At 37.8% G+C, this 25124-nt stretch overlaps 1 protein-coding gene across 1 annotated transcript in view; it reads left to right on the top strand.

The window, feature by feature from the left end:
- LOC122099527 (zinc finger protein 717-like) overlaps positions 1-25124 on the top strand; it is a 41077-nt gene that overhangs the window by 12938 nt on the left and 3015 nt on the right. Inside the window, exons 3-6 of the mRNA XM_042670071.1 lie at positions 15161-15287; positions 16930-17048; positions 23494-23620; positions 24292-24381. Of these exons, the coding sequence (XP_042526005.1) occupies positions 15161-15287; positions 16930-17048; positions 23494-23620; positions 24292-24381 (463 nt within the window). The remainder of the gene's footprint in view (positions 1-15160; positions 15288-16929; positions 17049-23493; positions 23621-24291; positions 24382-25124) is intronic.

Genomic DNA, 25124 nt, shown 5'->3' with positions numbered 1-25124 from the left:
TATCTGCTCTGGCTTACTAAGGTTCGGAATCAGAGATGTTCTCAGACTCATTGCCCGTGAAGTGACTCAGACCTGCACTTCCTAGTTAGGTTAGCAAGAATTAAAATGGGCAGTAGTAGGTTAGTAGTGGTGGTTGTGGGGTTTATGAAATACATGGGGAATAACCCAATATTTATAAACTACCACAACTACCATTTACAGTCTGGATGTAGCCTAAGGGCAGACAGCAAATGAAGAAAACACTAAAGCTTTTTAAGAAATCTGAGTTTTTAAAGACCTTTTTTGGTGTTTAAAGAACATAATTTAAAACAAAACACCATATCTGCCACATAACTAACTACTTACATTCTCCCTTTCCAAGGGACAGAAATTCCACAGAGAAGTGGGAAACAGGTACAGAGCTATCTCCTCTCCATGACTGTAATTGTAGAGATGTCTGCCTACTAGGCTCCCATTTTTCTCTCACAAACAAGACAACAGTCAAGCTAGTATTAGTGGAACTCAGTATGTTGAGGGCAAAATACTATAGAAGCATTTACAAAAACAGTGCAATGAAATAGGTTAAAATTATTATAGGAAAGAGAGTGGATAAGGAAGAATGATGACGAGAGGTCAGTGAAGTAAATCAGCAAGAAGATAAATAGGTCTTCTCTTGCCACTTTGAAGTTGCACTTTTAAAGTTGCTAGCAAGGTCAATTTGACGATAGAAATTTAAGTATCTAGGTAGATAGGAAGGAGTGCAATTATCTTTTGTGCAGATAACATTGTCTTTTTATTTGTGCCATCCTGGGCCTACAACTCAGGGATAGCGTGCTGTCCCTGAGCTTTTACTCAAGGTTACAGCTTTCCCACTTCAGCTGCAGCTCTACTTCTGCTTTTGATGGTCAATTGGAGATAAGATTCTCAGGTACTTCTTTCCCCAGACTGGCTTCCAAAGTCAGCCTCCTGAGTAGCTAGAATTATAGTCAGCAGCTACTGGCTCCCAAAGCTAACATTTTATTTAGAAAATCACAAGGATTCACTAAAATTTATTATGTTTAATAACTGAGTAACTGAGTTCAATGAAGTAACAGTGTATAATGTATGCATAAAAATAATTGGACTTGGGGCTGGGAAGGTGGCTCAGTGGTAGAGAGCGCTTGCCTTGCATGTATGAGGCCCTGGGTTCGATTTCTCAGCACCACGTAAGCAAAAAGAAAAAAACTGGAAGTGGCACTGTGGCTCAAGTGGTAGAGTGCCAGCCTTGAGCTGAAGAGCTAAGGGAAGCACCCAGGCCCAGAGTTTAGGCCCCACAACCGGACCCCCCCGCAAATAAATTGGACTTACATTCTGAGCAATGAACAATTTAAAACTAATATAGGGAGTCAGTTCTGTTTATAGTAGTATAAAAATAGAACACTTAAAAATTAATGTATCAAAAAATGTAACCTTGAACAAGGAAAACTACATTAGACAGCAAATCTTGAAAGCAACCCAGTGTTTACTTGATCCTATTCTTGCCTCTCAATTTACTTTTACAGAAAGAAACTATTATTATATTTATATTATTCATTTTTACTTACATTACTATCTTTATAATAATATATTATTACATGCATTCATGTAAATCCAGATATGCCCCACAATCTCCATTTTTATGAGGAATAGCTCAGGTCCACAAAAGAGGCATGGAAAACCCATACACTGAAGGACTGAATATCAGGCATGAAAGTTCCCACCCAATCCTTCCCAATCATGTGTGTAAAGGATCATCAAAAATCACAATAAACATTTAAGAAAGAAGCATAGAATCTCTGATATGAGGGAGGGAGGCAAAAGATTTATTCCATAGTCTAATGGATTGGTTCTGGGAAGACAAGTCTGAAGTCCTGTAGATATGTAGCCTAGAGTTACTGAGAGGAATTTTCAGTATCAGAGAAGAGGTAAGAACTCAAATACACAGTAGGACATGCAAAACAGAATGACAAAAACAGACTGGTTTGGGACAAAGACTCAAGCTTCACTTCATGGCTCTACCCAAACCCACATTCATTCTGATCCCCACAAACCACCCTCTCTTTAAAAGAGTAATGGAGGTGACATACCAGGCTCTAAGAAACTCCCTGTAAGGGAATGTTTCAGTAGTTAGTTGAAGAAATTTATTAAAGGAAAGGCAAGTAGAGCTCAGCAAATGCTCACAGACAGTGGCCAAGCTCTCAGTTCAAGCAACAGGACCAACAGCAAATAGAAAAAAACAAAAAACTTAAAGGCAAATTTCAGAAACAAATAACCAGCAACTCCTTAAGAGTTCATAGATGGAATTTAGAAATTTCTGAGAAATTGTTAGATTTCAAGAAATCTAAATTGACACAATATTTTACTGTACTTCGCAATCATGCTACTTTATTCCAGTGTACACATTAGCACAGTGGAAAATGGTCCGAGAATCAGTTTAGTGGCTATAAATACCTTTTGAAAGTGAGAGGGGAGATATTCTAAAATTTAAGGCAAAACAGTAATTTAGAGTCAGCGAGACATATGTGTTAAGCAAAAATATAAGCATAAGCAACAGAGTCTCATAACCTCTATTGCACTGTTATAATTAAGAATTAAAATATGAAATTATGAACTGTTCCCAAAACAGTTCCATTATCTGGCTAGTCTCACAACGTTTCAGGAGGCAAACTGATTTTCAGGAAGAAACTCCTTTTAGCTGCCACAGTTGGGAGACAAAGGACACCATGCATCAAGGCATCCTCAGATCTAGGGTCTGACACTGGTCCAAGCCCACTTTCTCTAGGGTGTCCCCACATTGTGGGAATTTTAGTCTCCATTGGAGCACAGATTCTTTGAAAGTGGTGTGTGGTTTTTTTTTTTTTTTTTTTTTTTTTTTTTTTTTTTTTTTTTTTTTTTCCCTGTTCATTTTTTTTTTTTTTTTTTTTTTTTTTTTTTTTTTTTTTTTATTGTAAAGCTACTATACAGAGGGTCACAGTTACATGAGTGAGGTTATGAGTACACTTCCTCTTGAACATTGTTACCCCCCTCCATTGTTTTCCCCCTACCATCCCCTCCCTCCCTCCCTTCCCCGAGGTTCTTTTTTTTTTTTTTTTTTTTTTTTTTGATTGTGATTAAATGATTACATAATTTCAAAGTCACAAGTTCATTCTAACTTCCCTGGAGCAAATTGTCTACCACAGTCTGTAATATATAACAGTGTTCACATGTTATATACCATATTTGTGATCAGCAGCATGAGGATATTTAGTAGTGGTTCAACCAGATGAGCGGGAGTTCTTTGTTTCTTAAGTCCTGTTAGTTTTGTCGTATCACTAACATTTTGGATTTAGCATCCACTTATGAGGGAGACCATGTACCGTTTGTCTCTTCGTTCTTGGCTTACCTCGCTCAACATGATTCCTTCTAGCTCCATCCATTTCCCTGCAAATGCCATTATTTTGTCATTTCTAATGGCTGCATAATATTCCATTGTGTATAGATACCACAATTTTTGGATCCATTCATCTGTGGTGGGGCACCTAGGTTGTTTCCATATCCTAGCTATTGCGAACAGTGCTGCAATAAACATGGAGGTGCACGTGTCCTTGTATATTGGTTCCTGTTGTTCAGGGTAGATGCCTAGAAGTGGTATGACTGGGTCGTAAGGGAGGTCAATCTTTAGCTTTCTAAGGACCCTCCAGACTGCTTTCCAAAGTGGTTGTATAAGTGTACATTCCCACCAGCAGTGTAATAGGGTTCCTCTTTCTCCACATCCCCTCCAGCATTTGTCGTTGGCTGATTTGTGGATGTGGGACATTCTGACTGGGGTAAGGTGGTATCTCAGGGTTGTCTTTATTTGCATTTCCTTCACCACCAGGGATGATGAACATTTCCTCATGTGTTTCTTTGCCATTTTTATTTCTTCATTTGAGAAGTCCCTCTTTAGTTCCCTTGCCCATTTAGTAATTGGTTTGTTAGGTTTGGGAGGGATTAGTTTCTTGAGTTCCCTGTATATACAGGATGTTAACCCCTTGTCTGATATATTGCTGGTAAATATTTTTTCCCAATTAGTTGGTTGTCTTTCTAGCTTAGTTGCGATAGATTTAGCTGTGCAGAAGCTTTTTATTTTAAGGTAGTCCCATTTGTCGAGTCTCTCTCCAACTTGTTGTGACCCTGGGACTCTGTTCAGGAAGTTCCTTCCTGTGCCTATTAGTTCAAGTGTCTCTCCTACTCTGTCCTGCAGTAGTTTCAGAGATTCAGGTTTAATGTTAAGGTCTTTAATCCATTTTGAGTTGATGTTGGTGCATGGTGATAGGCTGGGGTCCACTTTTAGTTTTCTGCATGTGGCTGCCCAGTTTTCCCAGCACCAGCGGTTGAAGAGGCTGTGTTTCTTCCATTGTATGTCTTTGGCTCCTTTGTCGAATATCAGCTGGCTGTAGGCCTGTGGATTTATATCTGGATCTTCTATTCTGTTCCATTGGTCTTCGGGTCTGTTTTTGTGCCAGTACCATGCTGTCTTTGTGATTATAGCTCTGTAGTAGAGTTTGAAGTTCGGCATGGATAGCCCTCCCATATTGTCTTTATCCCCTAGAATTGTTTTGGCTATTCTAGGTCTTTTGTTGTTCCATATAAATTTTTGGACTGTTTTCTGTATTTCAGTGATGTACTTCATTGGGATTTTAATAGGAATTGCATTGAATTTGTATATTAATTTTGGAAGTATCACCATCTTTACTATATTAAGTCGGCCTATCCAGGAGCATGGGAGGTCTTTCCATTTCCTAGTGTCTTCTGCAATTTCTTTCTTTAACTTTTTATAGTTCTCATTAAATAGTTCTTTTACATCTTTGGTTAGGTTAATTCCTAAATATTTTATTTTTTGGGAGGTTATTGTGAATGGGGTTGCTCCCTTTATTTCCCTCTCTTCCTGTGCGTTATCAGTGTATAGGAAGGCAACTGATTTTTGTGGGTTTATTTTGTATCCTGCTATTTTGCCGAAGTGACTTATGATTTCTAAAAGTTTGGGGATGGAGTTTTTGGGATCGTGGAGGTATAGTATCATGTCGTCTGCAAAAAGGGATAGTTTCACTTCTTCTTTCCCTATGCGGATCCCTTTAATGTCTTTTTCTTGCCTTATTGCCCTGGCTAAGGGTTCTAGGACTATGTTGAAGAGGAGTGGAGACAGTGGACATCCTTGCCTTGTTCCTGTTTTTAGGAGGATTGGTTGTAGCTTTTCCCCATTAAGTATAATATTGGCTATTGGTCTGTCATAAATGGCTTTTATTGTTTTTAGAAATGTTCCTTCTATTCCTATTTTCTCCAGAGCTTTTAGCATGAATGAATGTTGAATTTTATCAAAGGCCTTTTCTGCATCTGTGGCGATAATCATGTGATTCTTGACCTTGGCTCTGTTGATATGCTGGATTACATTTATTGACTTACGTATGTTAAACCATCCCTGTGTCTCTGGGATGAAGCCTACCTGATCATAGTGTATTATTTTTTTTATGTGTTTCTGGATTCTGTTAGCTAGAATCTTGTTAAGGATCTTTGCATCTGTGTTCATCAAGGAGATTGGCCTGTAATTCTCCTTTTTGGTTGGGTCTTTGCCTGGTTTGGGGATGAGTGTGATATTGGCTTCGTAGAATGAGTTTGGGATAGCTCCCTCCTTCTCTGTGGTGTGTGGTTTTTTTGAGCAGAAGAACCTGCTGTGTGTATACCTCCGCACCCACTGTTGGTGTTTTCACTTTGCAAATTCTAACTTCTTTCCCTTTGCCTTGCTGCTGGAAGTGTTCTGAAGTACTATAGTTGGAGCCCCAAGGCAGGCGCCCAGACTCTCTTCAGTGGACCTTGACAACTATGACTTGAAGGGATCCCAGGCTGTGGAACTGATGTCAGGTAAGAAGCCCCAGCTGAGTGCAGGACGTGCCCTCCACGTGTTCCTCTGGTCAGGACTTCATGATGTGTTTGTGGTTCATGAGTTTGCACTGCCATTAGTGTATGTGCCTCCAGACATCTGAAAGTGGCTCCCAGAGTTCTGAGAGCAAATTGGGTATTTCTCCAGACTAGGAGAGCCGGGAGCTGTGCATTAATATTCCATGACCAAGAGATTCTGCTGTTAACCCATGTGACTTTATTCACTTTGCCCAGCTCTAAGATGAGCACAGTAACAATTCTAGTGAAATTGTGCAGTGTGTGCCTGCCTTGAGTCCATTTATATTGCATTTGTATTTTAGGGTTCTTTGTTGTTTCTCCTACAGGTGTCTGCTGTGCTCCTGCCTTGTTAGCCTTTTTAGCACTTCTGGCTTCAGTTCAAATATGTTTGTACATGAGTTTTTGTCTAGAGACAGTTCTACATAGGATATTGGAATAGTGTGTGGTGGTGCTGTATTTTTAGGAATGAAGCCTAGCAATGTTTGAAGGAAGGCCCCTATGAATTGGAATCTCCTTCCAGAAAGAACAGACCTTATCAACTCTGACAAGCCCTAAAGAGCAAAGGCAGAAAAGCACAGGAAGGGTTAAATGTTTTTAGCTTTCCTTGCTTTAAACAAAAATCGGTTCTACTTCCCAGAGCACAAAATTCACATGGAACTCTTTCCCCCAACAATCTCAATCACTTGGTGCTGTTGGAAAGTTTAGACCAACTTTCAGGAGTGGTAGGCAACTGGACTGAGGAATGAGCCAGAGCCTAGTTATCACAGGGGATATGTGGCTGGAGTTTGGTGTGGAGGGATCACTATCACCGCTGAAAGTTTCTGTCTATGTACTAATCTCTAAATCTATTCTCATTGATTTATGCAGCTTTTCCTGCTATCACTTCCAGTATGTGATCTCTCAAACTTACCCCAAATGTGCCATCTCTGGAATTGCCAATGCTAGATCTAGTATATTCCTTCTTCCTATTCAAGAAGTGTTAGTCAAGGATCCTTGGCCTTATTAAAAAACTTACAAAAGCAAACTTGAGGTAATATATTTGCTCAAGGTTGTATGAATTGTAGATTTTACATATTCTCAAGTTTTATCTAGTGTTATCCTTTTTGGCACAATCTGCCTACAGAAGTATTATTTCACTTGTTTAGGAATTGAAATAAGTAAAGCATAAGCACTCCTTTAAAATACCTTATAGAAACATGTTGAACCAATTTTTATCCTCTGCGTATCCTATGGCTTTTGCAACTTTAAAATGTTACTTACATGGATATACTCCACTTTATTTATTTGGTCTTTGACAAATTCCAATTTCTCCGATTTAAGCCTATTTTACATCGCTTAAAATGAGAGAGACTGACAACATGTATTCCAAACAATTGATAAAATATAATTTAAATGTAATGCAGTGCCAGTTTGTTCTGTGCTAGTGGTCTCTCTTAAACTGAATGCCTGAGCACTGACCATGAGCTTCTTTTGCTCAAAGGTAATGTTCTACCACTTAAGCCACATCTCACTACCAGCTATTTTTGGTAGTTTATTAGAGATCAGAGTCTCCCAGACTGGCTTCAATCTGTGATCCTAAGATCTCAGACTTTTGAGTAGCTCAGATTATACCCTTCAACATCCAGAGCCCAGTTACAATGCCCTCTTTTAAATACAGATTATATTGCTAATAAACCAGTCTGAAATAGAAAATTTTAAAATTTTCAGGAGGGATGTTCAGTCACTAATATATATAAGAATAGTCCAAATTACAAAGCATAAAGAAAATATCCCACCCTGACATTCGTAACACTCCTGGTCTCAAGCATTGTGAATACAGACACTTAGAGCATACAGTATTTTTTTTTAAAGTAAGAAAACATTCTTGTGATGTAGAAAAACCAAATCCTAATGTGCAAACATTGTTTTAAATGATTTATATTGTCTTTCCTAACACAACCTAACTGAAGTCTACAGAGTAGATTTTCAGTTTCTTTAAATGTCAGTGTAAAATTCATTTTATATTAAGAATTTCCATTCTGCATTATTGTGTTAAAAAAAACAGCATTGTAGATAATAGCTTTGCCTGTGTAATAATCCAACAAGTACAAACAAAAGGACAAAGCTATTTAATTTGTTTTTTGTTTTGTTTTATGGATCTACATTTGAGGTATCCTCAGCTTGGTATTTTGTGTTTATATTGTTTAAGTAACATGTAAGACTTTAATCTTCTGGTTCCTTGCTTGAGGATGGTTTGTGGGGATTTTGTTATTCCTATGACCACTATTTTACGTTGCATCATTATTTTTTTAATATTTTTATTGTGAAAATACTGTACAGAGGGGTTACAATTACATGGGCAAGATAATGAGTACATTTCTTATCAAGCATTGTAGCCTCCTCCTTTGTTTCCCCTTCCCATCCCTTCCCAGCCTCCCCTACCCCCCTACCCAATCCTCCCCCCCCCCCACCAAAGTTTTAAAGTTCGTTTTCGACATGACAACTTGTACTTCTTATTGTTGCAATGGGTCCACCTATATCCTTATTTAAACGACTTGTTTTTCCCCTTCCCCTCCACAAATTATACCGACATCAAATACAGTGAAAGCAGGGGTTATACTGTGGGGGAGGGACATACAAAGCAACAAAGAAATAATCTTATAAATGTGTTAGAAACAAATGCATGAAAGAAAAAAATTAAATACATATCTTAGGGTTCATTTTCCTAGCATCACCTTATCTGACCTTTTCTGCTTGACTCATACATATACTAGATAATGCAAATAAGGGAAACCATGGGACCTATGTTTCTTTGGGTTTGGCTTACTTCACTTAATATAATTTTTTCCAAACCTTTCCATTTCCTAACAAATGGGGCAATGTCATTCTTTCTGATGGAGGCATAGAATTCCATTGTGTATATATACCACATTTTCTTGATCCATTCATCTACTGAGGGGCATCTGGGTTGGTTCCATATCTTAGCTATGGTAAATAATGCTGCAGTAAACATAGTTGTGCTGGTAGCTTTAGTGTGGTCTTGTTTGTAAACATTTGGGTAAATGCCCAAAAGTGGGATTGATGGGTCATAGGGGAGCTCTATGTGGAGTCTTTTGAGGAACCTCCATACTGTTTTCCAAAGTGGTTGAACAAGTTTACATTCCCACCAACAATGCAGTAAGGTTCCCTTCTGTCTACATCCCCTCCAGCATCTGTTGTTATTAGAGTTCTTGATTTTTGCCATGTTGCATCATTATTAAGCCCTTAAATGGTTAAATGGTAAATTGCAAGTCATTGGCACAGAATACTCTTGAGTATTTGGGTACAGGTAAATGTGCCACTTGAGAACCATTATTGAAACATTAGAACACCAGAAATAAGTCTTATATACATTTTTCCTGCATAACTTTGGATGAAAAATACGAAGTTATAACATATGCTTTCTAGGGTGTTTAAATATCTAAGTGAATGAGGTAGAGCATAAATGCTCAATGGAGTCCAAGATAGCTTTGCATTAATAAAATACTTCATATGTGCCTAAGTGTATTTCAGTAATAACTACTTTTAGTGAAGATAGGATGTGTTTTTTTTATTTCATATTTTTGTGGGAGCATTAGGTTTTACAAATTCTATATGTATGTTAACCTAAAAATGAATTGCTTTTATAGGATCCAGCTACCAATTTATGGACCGTGCTCTACTTGATACAGAAAAGTACTTCTCCCATAAGAAGTCTTTATGCTTTTCCAGCCTGTGTATAATGTTTTGAGAAGAAAAATCTGGGACACAATCACATAGGTCCTTTCCAGACTACCTCATTTGCCTTCTCTCCCTGCCATGCTTCCAGAACCTTCTGTTCATTGTCAACAGCATAAAGGAATGAGAGGATCTCTGGTGAGTTGCTTTTTATTTCTCACTTTTTTTTTTTTTTGGTTGGTGATGGGGCCTGAACTCTGGGCCTGGACACTGTCCCTCAACTATTGAGCTCAATGTTAGCATTCTACCACTTGAGCCACAGTGCCACTTCCAGCTTTTTCTGCTTATGTGGGTGCTGAGGTATCAAACCCAGGGCCTCATGCATTCAAGGCAAGCACTCTACCACTGAGCCACTTTCCCAGGACCTCACCTTTTCTTTCTTTTTTTTTTTTGGTTAGTCATGAGGCTTGAACACCAGGCCTTGACGCTGTCCCTAACCTATTCAGCTCAAGGCTAGCACTCTGCCACTTGAGCCACAGCGCCACTTCCGTTTTTCTGGTGTTTTTTTGGAGAGAAGAGTCTCACAGGGACTTTCCCGCCCAGGCTGGTTTTGAGCCATGATCCTCTTATCTCAGCCTCCTGGGCAGCTAGGATTACAGGTCTCAGCCACCAGCACCCGGCATGTCTCACCTTTTTTACATTCCATTTTATGAACCTTAGGGTATCTCACATTGAAAAACAGAAAAACAGATTCAGCTTCAGGAACATGTTTCTAAATAAGATAAAGATGGCTTGTAGATTTAGCAGATTAAAAAAATCTTACATTCTGTCTGAGTGCAAATTTGCTTTAGTTTTTTTCTAGTTTTTCTGATGTGAGAAAAAGTAGTCAAACTTGTTATGTGATTGAGTGACACCAAGGAGGTGACTTCTCATGGAATGTGAAGGATTGTTAGTAACTGGTGAGAGATCACATCCTTATGAGTAACATTAAACTATCTTAATGAACTTTACTGGAGTTGCTGAAATAGTGTGGCCTCACATAACTTTGGATGTTCTAAGGGACTGAGTAAGCTTAAATTACTCTCCATACATACTTCTTGGAGTGTTTCATGGTCTTTATCTTACTTAATTCTTAGACTGTATTTGATGATATAGTCTATGGCCTTTCTAGAAATCCCTCTGTTTTATTCTAAAGTATCTTCACAAGACTTTTCTTCTAAAATGTTCTCTATTTATTCTGTTTCCTGCTCAGTAGCTTTCTTTATTTCTCTTTCTCATTGTATCTGTTTTTCTCTCTAATTTCCTCAGTCTGTCTGCCTTCTATATGTCTCTTACTTTTTTCTTTTCTTCAAATGCTCTATCTAGGAACTAGTTTTCCTTACTGATCAATTTTCCTTTGCTGATGTGGCGCTTAATATTACTGTTTCCCTTTCCCGTTATAGAGGGAAATTGTTGCCAACTATAATCCCAGGTAGTTCTACAGGATTCCAGAGCCAAAGAAAATTAGACAAACACACACAGGGGTCCCAAGGCTCACTAGCCTTTGGACCCTGAGTCTCCACAAGCACGCATATTTGCTTGAATTTACATAGCGAAAGTTACCATGGGTACATGTAAAAACTAAAGCATCCCTCCTGGCGCCTAGCTACTCAGGAGGCAGAGATCTGAGGATTGTGGTTCAAAGCCAGCCTGGGCAGGAAAGTTCATGAGACACTTATCTCCATTTAACCACCAGAAAACCAGAAGTGCCACTGTGGCTCAAGTGATAAAGCGTTAGCCTTTAGCTGAATAGCTAGGGAAAGTGCCCATGCCCAGGGTTCAAGTCCCATGACCAACAAAAAAATAAATAAAGCATCTGTATTTCTATTACAATCAGAGCCAAAACAGAGTTTGTGAGAGACAATTTTTCCTGTATTGTTTTGAGACAGGAGTCTGCAACCAGAGAAAGTCCAGACATGAAGTCCACATTACCTTTGCCTTCAAGGTCAATAGCACTGAAAATTCAGTGAGCCTTTCCAACACTAAGGAAGGGGTGTGGCACTCCAGTCCCTTAACCCTCTCAAGAGGTGTCTGTTTTAACTCTTTCATGGCCAGCTCTCAGCATTCTGAGTACAGTTGATGTAGAGTTCCCAACTTCTCAAACCTTTTTCATCTTCAGATCAACTTCAGAGTTCCCTATAGAAAATTACTACCTTCCATCCTTCAATAAACAGCAACAAATTGATTTCTCCTGATTCTCTTGTCTTTGTCTGGTCTAACCTCATTTGATGTGGTACTGAGGTTCTGCTTTTTCTTCTCTGTTTGAATATTTTCATTCGCTGCCAATATGATATAGAAGCAGGTTTTGATAATAAACAGTGAATAGGGTTTTTTATATTTGAAATATCACTGGTGGCAAAATCTGACAGACTGCTCAGTAATAGACTTTGATCTCTCACTAATGTTTGTGGCAATATGTCCTTAGGAATCTCCTGGGACAAATGATTCAGGAATATATGACACATTCAAACAGTTGTCAGTGAAAAGATATACAAAGATTAAAAGCAAGGCACACAGATTATAATAATTTGTATCTTTTGTCCATATGTGTTTATTATTAATGCTATTTGTAGTGTACCTTTCCAGCTAAAAACTTGTGATACATTTTCAAATACTTTCAACTTGTTATTTCACTAGGAAAAATAAATACGTCATATCTCTAGAATCCAAAATGTGAGTTTTCCATGTTGCTTTTTTAAGCCTGTTCTTGCTGTGTAGTTCAGGCTGCTCTTAAATTTGTTATGTACCTTAGGCTGGCTGTTAATCCTTTTTGAGTTTCCCAAGTTTAGAGAGTTTACATGTGTTTCATCCTGTGTGGCTACATTAACCATTCTTATATGTCAATTCAGTGATACAACATACAGCCAAATTGTTGTGCAGCCCTCCTTTCCATCTATCTACAACAAATTTTCATGTTCCATATATGAAGCTGCATAATCATTAAATATACAGCTCCTGTTCCTCTCTATCCTAGTGTCTGGAATCATCTTACTTTTTGGTTCTATGAGCTTGTTGATCTTTGGAAGCTCAGTAAGGGAGATCATACCATGAATGTTGCTTTATGACTGGTGTGTTTTGTTCAGCATATTGTAGTAGTCTGCAAAATGCAGTCATTTTTTTCTTTTTCAACACATTTATCTATGTTTTCCTGCTTCTATCTTTTGGTTATTGTGAGTAGTTGTTATGAAGTGATTCCCCAAATGTTTGTTTTAATGCCTGCTTTCCCTTCTGTACAAATCTAGAAATAAAAGTGATGAACCATATTACTATGTAATTATCTATTTAGTTCCTTTTAGGAGTCTCCATACCATCCGTGATAGTCTTATATTCCTGAGAGAAATGCACCAAAGTTCACATTTCTTTCACATCTTGCCCAGCAGTTGTCAGACTTTGGAAGCTTTGTTTGTTTGTTTTTGTTTAAAACTATGTCCATATTAACATGTGTAAAATAGTTATTTCATTGTAATTTTTGTGTGTGTCAGTTGTGGAGTTTGAATTCAGGGCCTGGGCGCTGTCCCTGTGCTCTTCAGCTCAAGTCTAGCACTCTACCACCACTTGAGCCACAGTGCCACTTCTGTACACTGAAAAATCACCTCTAATATAACCTGCAGGCCTTCTTCTATGTACTGTAAATCAACTCTGATACCTATTACAATTTAAATCCTATGTATATAGTTGTAATACCACATTGTTCATAGGATAATGGCAGGTGCCAATTTTTTTTTGGTCTGGTCGTGGGGCCTGAATTCTGGGCCTAGGCGCTGTCCCTCAGCTCTTCAGCTCAAGGCTAGCGCTCTACCACTTGAGCCACAGGGCCACTTCCGGCTTTTTTCTTTTTGCTTATGTGGTGCTGAGGAATCAAACCCAGGGCCTCATGCATACAAGGCAAGTGCTCTACCACTGAGCCACCTTCCCAGCTCCAGGTGCCAATTTTTTAAAACTATTTTGGTTCTCTAATTGAGTCTGGGCAACTCACAAATATGCAAGTGTTATTAATGAATTCTCTTTCCCTGAAAATATCTTCCATCTACATTTTTAAAAGAGTTCCTCTGACCAACGTATTGTGATTTGAAGGTTATTTTCATTTAGCACTTTACAGTTATAGTTCCTTTATGTAGTTTAGTCAGTATTCACCTGTGGTATTGTCAAACATAGCTTCATTGGAGGAATTGTTGGCCATTCTTCATCTGTACTGGGGTTTGCACAACAAATTGGTACTATATTTCTCTATTTCTATGTATATATTATATTACTATATTCCAACTTAAAAAAATTCTTCTATAATTTTTAGATCACATCATTCTTTATTCTTATTTTTCTGTTTTGTTTCTAGTAGTCATATTTCACTTTTTTTTGTTTTTGTATTGTGAATGTTCCTTAAGCCCCTATTTGCCTCCATCCTTCCAGGAAGGCCTATTAAAATGAAGATTTGGTCAAGAAACATTTTTATTCCCCACCCACCTATATTCTGTATTGTAGGAGATAGGTGATGTGCACAAAAGTTCATGCTGGAACTTCTTCGTTTACTCAGGAAGGACGTATCAGGATACTATGTCCACAATTCCATCTTTAAAATTTAATAACAAAATGATTAACATAGGATTTTTTTTGGGGGGTCCGGTCGTGGGGCCTGAACTCGGACGTATCAGGATACTATGTCCACAATTCCATCTTTAAAATTTAATAACAAAATGATTAACATAGGATTTTTTTGGGGGGTCCGGTCGTGGGGCCTGAACTCTGGGCCTGGGCGCTGTCCCTCAGTTCTTCAGCTCAAGGCTAGCGCTCTATCACTTGAGCCATAGCGCCACCTCCGGCTTTTTTCTTTTTGCTTATGTGGTGCTGGGGAATTGAACCCAGGGCCTCATGCATGTAGGGCAAGTGCTCTACCACTGAGCTACCTTCCCAGCCCAACATAGGATATTTTTATTGTGGGAACTAAGTCAAATTTTGTAAGTGCCAAATCACTCATTAGCTATTTTCTTGAGTACTGTTATTCCCTTTTCATATTCACCAGGACACTGTGCTGTTTTTAGATCTACTAATGGAAAATGTAATCCATGGTATGTACTGACTATGTTCTGATTGCTTATGAGACCACTTTTTAATAGATGATCTAAATAGGCTTTTTAGCGACCCAGAATATGAAAATGCAGGAAAAAACATTTGTTTGCTTCTTTGTTTCCCTGAGATGTAGTAAACTTTATCAAAATAAGCTAAACACACTCTTTCAGATACCTACTTTGACCTAATGTTGTCATGCCACATAACTACCTTCTTAAAATTATTGACTCGTCTGTATTGCTAGCACCAGAAATGTGTCTGATGTATTAGGGAAACTTTCTATTAGTAATGACCAAATTAATATAGAGGAAAATATTTTTAGTTTGATTTTTGTTTCTCCCACTGTATAGATAATACTGCAAGCTCCAGACATTTTATGTAATACGAAAGGATCTGTGTAGAAGAATGAAATTCCAGACTTAGTGTTCTTATGACTCAAGGCTAATTACTTGATGGAAATGTGCCGTTACAGAAGCTGGTGTCATTTCATGATGTTGCTGTGCGTTTCAGCTGGGAGGAGTGGCAGCACCTGGATCTTGCTCAGAGGACCCTATATAGAGATGTAATGCTGGAGACCTACAGCAACCTTGTGTTCTTGAGTGAGCAAAAGTCATGTTAATTTGCAATGTCAAGTGATGTGTTTTTAGTAGATATGTGAATATTTATGAAACTTGTACTGCTATTTAGGTATAAGATTCCAGTACATGAGAAGTGTCATTTCTTTCTAAGGAAAACTTCAACTTGATTGTATAACACCTGAGGCAAGTTTATTCTCATTCTTCCAGAGGCTAAATCAGCAGTTTGTCAGAAGTTCTAAACTATGTTCCACTAACAGGAGACTGTCTTCCAAACTTGAGATTATTTAGGTGGATATACAATCTAGAATAGAATGTATATCACTGTTGGAAGTATGATCTGGAAATCACTAAAGCGAGTATTTCTAATTCAAACCTGGCACTGGCTCCAGTGATTCATGCCTGTAATCCTAGCTACTCAGGATGCTGAAATCTGAGGATTTTAGTTGGAATGGCAGAAAAGGCCCCATGAGATTCTTATCTCCAATTAACCACTCAAAAACTGGAAGTAGAGTTAATATTCAAACTGGTAGAATGTTAGTCTTGAGGAAAAGAGCTGAGTTCAAGCCACACAACCAGCGAAATAAATCCAAAGTTGGGCAAATGTCACCCATGGAGCCAGAGAGAAATGAGAAACAAGAGTTAGCAGCAACTTTGTGTACAGGATGTATAAAATTTTACAGCATTTATGACCCAGTATGAGCAGTAGTTCTATACTATTTCTTCCTAACAGGGCACTGTGCTCCTAAACCTAAATTGATTGTCAAGCTGGAGCAAGGTGCAGAACCATGGAGAAGAGAAGCCTCAGACAAGAATCTCACAGGTGAGATAAAGCATGTTGCATAGTGATGAAGCCAGAGCAATAATGTTCCTAGTTACCCTGAGTCCTGAAAGTAATAAAGAACTAGGTGTCAAAGACTTGTAAACTAAGAATGCAGTGAGTATTTGGGTACAGGGAAATATACCATTTGACAACTATTATTAAAACATTATGGGCTCGGAAGGTAGCTCAGTGGTAGAGTGCTTGCCTCACATGCATGAGGCCCTGGGTTCGATTCCTCAGCACCACATGAGCAGAAAAGGGCTGGAAGTGGAGCTGTGGCTCAAGTGGTAGGACACTAGCCTTGAGCTGAAGAGCTGAGGGACAGCACCCAGGCCCAGAGTTCAGCCCCCACAACTGACCAAAAAAACAAATATTATAACATAAGAAATAGGTCTTATGTACATTTTTCCTGCATAACTTTGGGTGAAAAATACAAAGTTATAACATATATACTTTCTATGGTGTTTAAATATGTAAATGAAACAGGTAGAATACAAATGCATAATGGAGTCCTAGGATACCTTTGCATTAGGAGAAAAATAGTTCATATATTTTAGCAAAAAAAAAGTTTCATATATTTTAGCAATAACTAATTTTAGTGAACTTGTGATCCATTTTTTTGGTTTCAATTATTCAATTATTTTTTGTGAGAACAATAGTTTTTATCATATCTGTATGCATTAGCCTAGAAAAGAATTGCTTTAATAATATCTGTCTATCAACTAATGGACTGTGGATCCATTTTTAGTGTAGAGAGTTTAATGCTGTACTTGAGACTTAAAAGATTCTTCTCTCAAAAGAATGCTTTATGCTTTTCCAGCCTATGTATAATGTTTTGAGCAGGAATATCTAGGGCAAAACCAAACAGGTTCTTTCCTGACTATCTCTTGCCTTCTCTCCTGGCCATGCTACCAGAACATTCTGTTCATTGTCAACAGCAAGAAAGAATGAAAGGATTTCTGGTGAGTTGCTTTTTATTTCTCACTTTGTCTTACATTCCATGTTATAAACCTAAGGGTGTCCAAAACATAAGAACAGAAAAACAAATTTAGCTTTGGGAATATGTTCCTAAATCAGATAAAGATATGCAAAGTTAGATTAAAAAATGGATGATATGACAAAGTAAACAGGACTCAAGATACCCATACACAATGAGATGGACAGAAGATAGTCTTAGAAGAAAAGTACTAAATTGTAATACCCAAGCACCTCTTCATATGTAGAATATGCAGCTGAAAAGAACCCCGAGACAAGGAAACAAAGGACTTCTTAATTTGTCTTATATTTAGATGATGCTGTGTTGTTTACCTCATAAATGTACATACCACCTGATATATGTTACGTTAACCCTGTTGTATATCACCTTTAAAACAATAATAAAATAATCAGAACAAAATACTCTCAAAACTCATAATTACCTCAAAAAAAAGATGGCTTGTAGATTTAGCAGATTATAAAACATTACAATCTAATTGGAATGCAGATTTGATTCCATTTGTTTCAAACAACAAAGCAGATTTGATTCCGTTTGTTTCAAACAACAAAGCATCTATAATAATATTACAGTCTTGGCCAGGTACTGGTGGCATACACCGTAATCCTACCTACTCAGGAAGCTGAGATTTAAGGATATCAGTTCAAAGCCAACCCCGGCAGGAAAGTTCCTGAGACTCTTTATCGTTAATTAGCCACTGGAAAACCAGAAGTGATGCTGTGGCTCAAGTAGTAGAGTGCTTGCCTTAAGCTGAAGAGCTCAAGGACAGTGTGCAGTCCGAGAGTACAAGCCCCATGACCAACCCAAAAGACCAAAAATTACAATAAGAGCCAAAAAGAAAGTTTGTGAAAGACACTTGTTCCCTTATTCTTTAGAGACAAGAGACTGCAGCCCAGAGACAGTCCAGACATGAAGTCCTCTGGACCTAGCCTTCAAGACCAACAGTACCCAAGGTTCCATTCCCAGGGGGTACCACTGCAATCCCTTAATCTTCTCTAGAGTTGCCTGTTTTAACCTTCCCATGGCTGGCTAGCTGTCAGCATTCTGAGTATTGTCAAATGGAGTTCCAACCTCAAACCTTTTCCGCTTTCAGCTCCACTTCAGAGTTCCCTACTGAAAATTACTACCTTCCACCCATCGATATACAGGAAAAAAAATTAATTTTTCCTGATTCTATTCCCTTTGATTTAATGTCATTCAATGTGGTTGTACAGTAGTGCAGTTTTATTTTTTCTTTTTGCTCTATTTGAATATTTTTATTTACTGCCAGTATAAGATAAAAGCTAGGGCTTGGAAGGTAGCTCAGTGGTAGAGTGCTTGCTTTGCATGCATGAGGCCCTGGGTTTGATTCTTCAGCACCACATAAGCAGAAAAAGTTGGAAGTGGCGCTGTGGCTCAAGTGGTAGAGTGCTAGCCTTGAGCTGAAGAGCTGAGAGACAGACCCAGAGTTCAGGCCCCACAACTGACAAAAAAAAAAAAAAAAAAGATAAAAGTAGTTTTGATAATAAACAGTACAGAGGCTAAAGTTTTTATATTTGAAATAACATGGACGGCAGAATCTGACAGATATTTGCTCAGTAATAGACTTTGATCTCTCAGGAATTTCACTATTAGCTAATATGTCTGGGAATGTATCCTTAGTAATCTACTGGAGAAATGACTCAGGAATACATGACACATTTGACTAACAGTGAATGAAAGGATATATAAAAACTAAAAGCAAGATGCACAGATTATAATAACTTGTATATCTTGTCCATGTGTGTTTTTTATTAATGGTATTTGTAGTGTATGTTTCCAGCTAAAAGCTACCTTAACATGTTTTCAAATACTTTTAATTAGTTTATTTCAAAAAGAAAAATAGATACGTAAGTCATATCTCTGATAGCCACACAAGATGCATTAACCATTCTTAAATGTACAGTTCATTGATATTATATATGGCTGCATTGTTGTAAGACCATCCCTTCCATCGATCCACAGCATTTTTCATCTTCCATATATGAAACTGTATAATCATTAAATAGGCACCTCCTGTTCCTTTAAATCCCAGTCTCTGGGTCTATGAGATTGCTGATCCTTGGAAGCTCAGTGAGGAAAATCATACCATGGCTGTTCCCTAGGATTGGTGTATTTTATTTAGCTTTTTGAATTCAAGATTCATCCCTGCTGTAAAATGTACTAAACTTGGGGCTGGGAAGGTGGCTCAGTGGTAAAGTGCTTGCCTTGCATGCTTGAGGCCCTGGGTTCAATTCCTCAGCACCACATAAGCAATAGGAAAAAAAGCCAGAAGTGGCGCTGTGGCTCAAGTGGTAGAGTGCTAGCCTTGAGCTGAAGAGCTGAGGGACAGCGCCCAGGCCCAGAGTTCAGGCCCCACGACCGGACTCCCCCCCCCCCCCCCCAAAAAAAATATACTAAACTTTTCTTTCTTTTCAATACATTTATCTATTGTTTTACATACTTCTAAGTTTTGGTTATTGTGAGTTGTTGTTATAAAGTAATTCTCCACATATGTTTTCTAATCCCTGCTTTTTCTTCTTTTGGATACATACCTAGAAATAGAAGTGCTGAACCATATTCCTGTTTTATATTTTATATTAGTTTTATATTAATTTCTTTTTAGTACTTTCCATGCCATCTTTGATTGTCACTATTTGTTACCTTCTTTTTAGAAAAGTCTCTTCAATATTTTCCCATTTTATACTCAGATTTTATGTGAGGGTAGTTAGTTGTAGGATTTTGTTTTATATTTACTCATTCATTCTAGTCATTAATCTATTTAGAGATGTGTGCAAATACTTTCTTTCATATTAGGCTTTTTCCTCTTTTTTTTTTTTTTTGGTCAGTTGTGGGGCTTGAACTCTGGGCCTGGGTGCGGTCCCTCAGCTCTTAAGCTGAAGACACACACTCTACCACTTGAGCCACAGCACCACGTCCAGTTTTCTGTGGTTTATTAGAGATAAGAGTCTCACCGACTTTCCTGCCCAGGCTGGCTTTGAACCACGATCTTCAGATCTCAGCCTCCTGAGTAGCTAGATTATAGGTATGAGCCACCGGCCGGCTTTTTCTTCCTTTTTGACTGTGCTTTCTGATACATAAGGTTTTAATTATATGCATTTAATTTTGTTTACTTTTGTTTCAGGCACTTTTGGTATTCTATCCAACGAATTTCTGTCAAATCTAATGTCGTGAAGCTTTCCTCTCCTACTGTCTTCTTTTCTTCCTTTCCCTTTCTCTCTTTTTCCCTCCTCTCCTCTCTCTTGTCCCCTCTTTTTCCTTCTTTTCCCTGTCCCTTTGCTCCCATTCTTTCCTTCCTCCACTCATTTTTTTTAATCTTTATGTCTCAGATGAGGACTTGCTGTGTTGCCACAATTGGTGTCTAACTTAGGAACTCACGTGCTACACCTACCTCAGCCTCCACTATGCCTTTCTCATGCTAGTAGTGGAACTTGAATGCTCAGGCCTCACAGTCAATCAGCTTCCTCGTTTGCTGTTGACACTATCATTTGAGTCATGCTTCCAACCTGTTTATTAGCTGCTTAAATTGCGTTGTCTATCCAGGCTGGCTTCCAGATTTCATCCTCCTTAGTAGCTAGGATAGAATAACAGTCTTAAGTCAGAAGTACTTGTTTTGTTTATTCTTACTTGAACATTTAACATTACCAGTTAATTGGATACTGCAATAAAACAAGATTATTGTTACTGGTTTATGTAGAATTAATATTCAACCCTATTGAAATATTTCATGATTCAAACTAAGTGTTGTATTTTGTTGCTAATAATTGTGACTGTTCTCCTAACTGTGGTAGATTTTCTTCCCTAAGCAAATAGTTTATGCTGGCACAACTCCATGGAGGAATTGTTTTAAAATTAATTTAATTTATTGTTATTATATAGGTGCTGTACAGAAAGATTACAATTATATGAGTCAGGTAATTAGTACATTTCTTTTCACACAGTGTCTTCCATTTGCTCACTCTCTCTCAATCCCTCCCTCCCATCTCTTCTCTCATTTTGTATAGTTTACTTTCATCAGTGTTTGATGACATCCCCTGCTGTATTTTTTCACCCTATTTCCCTGGAGTTCTATGGCTTTCCCCACCGTCCACAAGATATATGTGTGAATGCACCACACATAATTTTTGTTTTAAAGGTGAAGTACGAAAGTGGTTACCATTAATATTTTATAAATCACAATGATACAGTACATTTCTTCCAGCTTCATTCTAATTTTCCTTACTTATTGCACTGATAATTAGAAGTACATTATTTAGTTTAAATGTATTTATAACATAGCTTTATATCTCATATTGATTTCTAGAAAGTTTGTCTTGAGACTTATTCACAGTGTGTCTGTCTTGGAAAATGAAATACCACAGTGCTTTAGAAACAACATTTAGGTTCAGGTAATGCCATTATTGTGTGTGTTCCTGCCGACTTTTTGTCTGGTTGTTCTATCAGTAAGAGATGCATTAATTCTCCAATAGTAATTGTAGATTTAATAAATCTATGATCTTTTTTTTCTTTTGGTTTGAACTCAGGTCCTGGGCACTGACACTGAGCTACTTAAGTAGCTCAGTTCTTCCACTGTCCCACTTGAGCCACAATGCCACTTCTGGCTTTTTCTGTTTATGTTGTACTGAGGAATCAAAACCAAGGCTTCATGCATGCTAAGCACGTACTCTATCCATAAGCTACATTCCAGTCCTAAATCTATTGCCCTTTTAATTTCTTTATAATACAATTAACTCTCTGAAATCAGGCCTTCATATTTTCCATGTAAGTACAATATTAATTGATCCATATGCCTAGTACATATACTTGGTTTTTAATATACTTATATGTTTATGTACTGAATCTTTACACATTATGCATAATTAATATGGTGCTATCAGATTTTTCTTATGTAAATGATTTTAGGGACATTGCATAAAATATATACTATATATTCCTTTATACTTACCTACATATTTATGATTTTAATGACCTTGTCCTTTGTGTTTATCTATATTACCATCTTTTGTTATTCTCTTGAAGCAGGATTATTTCTTGTGACACTATTTAAAATGTATATATATATTTTTAATGAATTGTATATCCCTGAAAATATCTTCAATCTACATTTTAGAAGAGTTCCTCTACTCAATGGATTATGATTTGAATGGTATTTCTTTCAACACTTACAGATATATTTCCTTCCTGTTTATTAGTCAGTATTGCCCTCTGGTATTGTCAAGCATGGCTGGATTTGAGGGATTATTAGCTATTCCTCATTTATAATGGGTTCAGTGTGGGAGTCAAAAATCTCTCCTTTTAGCCTTGATTTTTTTCCCCCTCCTTTTAGCCCTTGGAAAAGAAATTAATACTACATTTCATTCCAACTTTTAAAATTTCCTTCTATATTTTTACATCATATCCCTCTTTATACTTTTTTCTCTATCTTGCTTGTGGCGGTCATATTTCACATATTTTGTCATCTTCAGTGTTCCTTAAGCATCTATCCATTTGCCTCTATCCTTCAATGATGGCCTGTTAAAAGGCAAATATGTTCAAGAAATACTTTATTCTCCTCCCACCTATGTGCTGTATTGTACAAGGTAGGGAATGTTCACAGAAGTTCATGTTAGCATTTTTTTTTAATTGCAGGAAGTATCAGGGTATCTATGACCACACATCACTTTAGAATTTTAATTAATGGTTAACAAAGGATATTTTTATGCATGAACTTAGTCAAATGTTGTAAGGGTCAAATCAGTCATTGTCTACTTTCTTGAGTACTGTTACTCCCTTTAATGTTCACCTAGATACTGCTTTTCAGGGATCTATTAATGTGGTTTGTATTCTTTGTAGTGTCCTGGATGTGTTCTGATTGCTTATGAGAGCATTTTTTTTTGTTGTTGTTGGTTATGGGGCTTGAACTCTGGGCCTGAGTGCTGTCCCTCAGCAATTCAGCTCAAGGCGAGTACTCTACCACTTTAGCTACAGTGCCACTTCTGTTGAGAGCACTTTTTAATAGAAGATCTAAATAGGGTTTTCAGTGAGTCACACTATGAAAATCCAAGAAAAATTGTTTTCATTGTTACCCTCATATGTAGCTAACCACTGTTTTAGATACCTACTTAGTCTTAATGTTATCATGCCAAATTATTAGCTCCTTAGAATTGTTCTTGTCTCTTTTGCTGGTACCAGAAATATATTCTGATATATTAGGGAAACTTTGTATTTTAATTACCAAGTTTATATAGAGGCAAAATATTTCTACTTTGATTTTTCTTTCTTCCATTGTATAGATAACACTGCAACCTCCAACTATTTTATGTAAGACAGATGCATGTATGTAAAAGAATGAAATTCTGGACTTGGTCTTCTCATGACTCAGGGCTAATTATTTGATGTAAACTGTGCCCTTACAGAAGCTGATGTCATTTGATGATGTGGTTGTGGACTTCAGCTGGGAGGAGTGGCAACACCTGGATATTGCTCAGAGGACCCTCTATAGAGATGTAATGCTAGAGACCTACAGCAACATGGTGTCCTTGGGTGAGCAAGAGTCACATTCACTTCCAAGTTCAATTGCTTTGTTTTTAGTAGATACAGGAATATTTATATTGTTTAGATAAAAGATTCCAGTCTGTGGTAAATACTAAGAAATACTTCAACTTGATTATATAACTCCTGAGGCAATTGTATTCTCATTCTTCAAAAGCCAAGTCAGCAATTTGACAAAAATTCTTAAGTATGTTTTACTACCAAGAGACTGTCTTCCTAAACTAGAGGTGAGTATTCCAGATGGATATACACTCTAGAATAGACTGTATATCACTATTGGAACTATGATCTGGATATCTCTAATGTGTGTATTTATAATGCAAATCTGAAACTGGGTCCAGTGGCTCACACCTATAATACTAGTTTTCATGAGGCTGAAGTCTGAGGATTTTGGTTTGAAGCCAGGCCAGGCAAAAAGCCCCCATGAGATTCTTATGTCCAGTTAAAAATTCAAAAACTGGAAATAGAGCTGGGACTCAAAACTCATAGAATGGTAACCATACAACTGGCAAAGTAAATCCAAAGCTGGGGGAAAGTCAACCATGTAGTGGTTAAGAAAAAAGAAACAAGATTTAGGAGCAACCTTGTGAGCAGGATGTCTGAGATCTTTGAGTAATATGGCTCAGCATGGGGAATGGTTCTCCACTGTTTCTTATTAACAGGGCATCATATTCCTAAGCCTAACTTGATTGTCAAGCTGGAGCAAGGTGCAGAACCATGGAGACGAGAAGACTCAGACAAGAATCTCACAGGTGGGTTAAAGCATGTTGCATAGTGATGTTGGAGCCAGAGCCCCATTGGTAAGTGCATCTTGGGCTGTACACAGCAATAATGTTCCTCGTTCCCCTGAGTCCTCTGTATGGCAGAAAGCTAGGTGATCCTTTGTGTCAAAGACTTCTGAGTCAAGAATTCATGTGGAGACATGCTGAATTCTGTGTGGCAATAGAATGAATGTTAGTAATTCTCTTTCCATTTTTGGAAATCATTCTGAAAAAGAAAAAGTAAAAGAAGTTTAGAAAATGAGATTTAATTTTCTTTGAAACTAGGACTCTGCAGGTATGACAAAATATGTAGTATACTCTAGCTGCTATCCTGCATTAAGGAAAATACAGCTTATCAATGGTGGTGGGAAGAGACTGTGTTTCAGAATTGAAGCTTTCAGTCTAAAGAAGATGAATACCTGGGAGATGAGATAGGGAGTATCCTTGGTCTTCCATGGTTTTGAGGGGCAGGAATGTCAGAAAAGGAATTTTGGTGAGACTTTGTGGAAGGTGGAGAGCAACAAAATTTAAAATTCCCACAGGTATCTAAAGTAATTCTTTTTTTTTTTTTTTTTTGGGGGGGGGGGTCCGGTTGTGGGGCCTGAACTCTAGGCCTGGGCGCTGTCCCTCAGCTTTTCAGCTCATGGCTAGCGCTCTACCACTTGAGCCACAGCACCACTTCCGGCTTTTTTCTTTTTGCTTATGTGGTGCTGAGGAATCGAACCCAGGGCCTC

Source organism: Dipodomys spectabilis, unplaced genomic scaffold (genome assembly GCF_019054845.1).
Source record: "Dipodomys spectabilis isolate Male_0828 unplaced genomic scaffold, ASM1905484v1 ptg000517l, whole genome shotgun sequence".
Taxonomy (NCBI): domain Eukaryota; kingdom Metazoa; phylum Chordata; class Mammalia; order Rodentia; family Heteromyidae; genus Dipodomys; species Dipodomys spectabilis.
The sequence above is the reverse complement of the archived record's forward strand: the minus strand, read 5'-3'. Positions and strand labels throughout refer to the sequence as shown.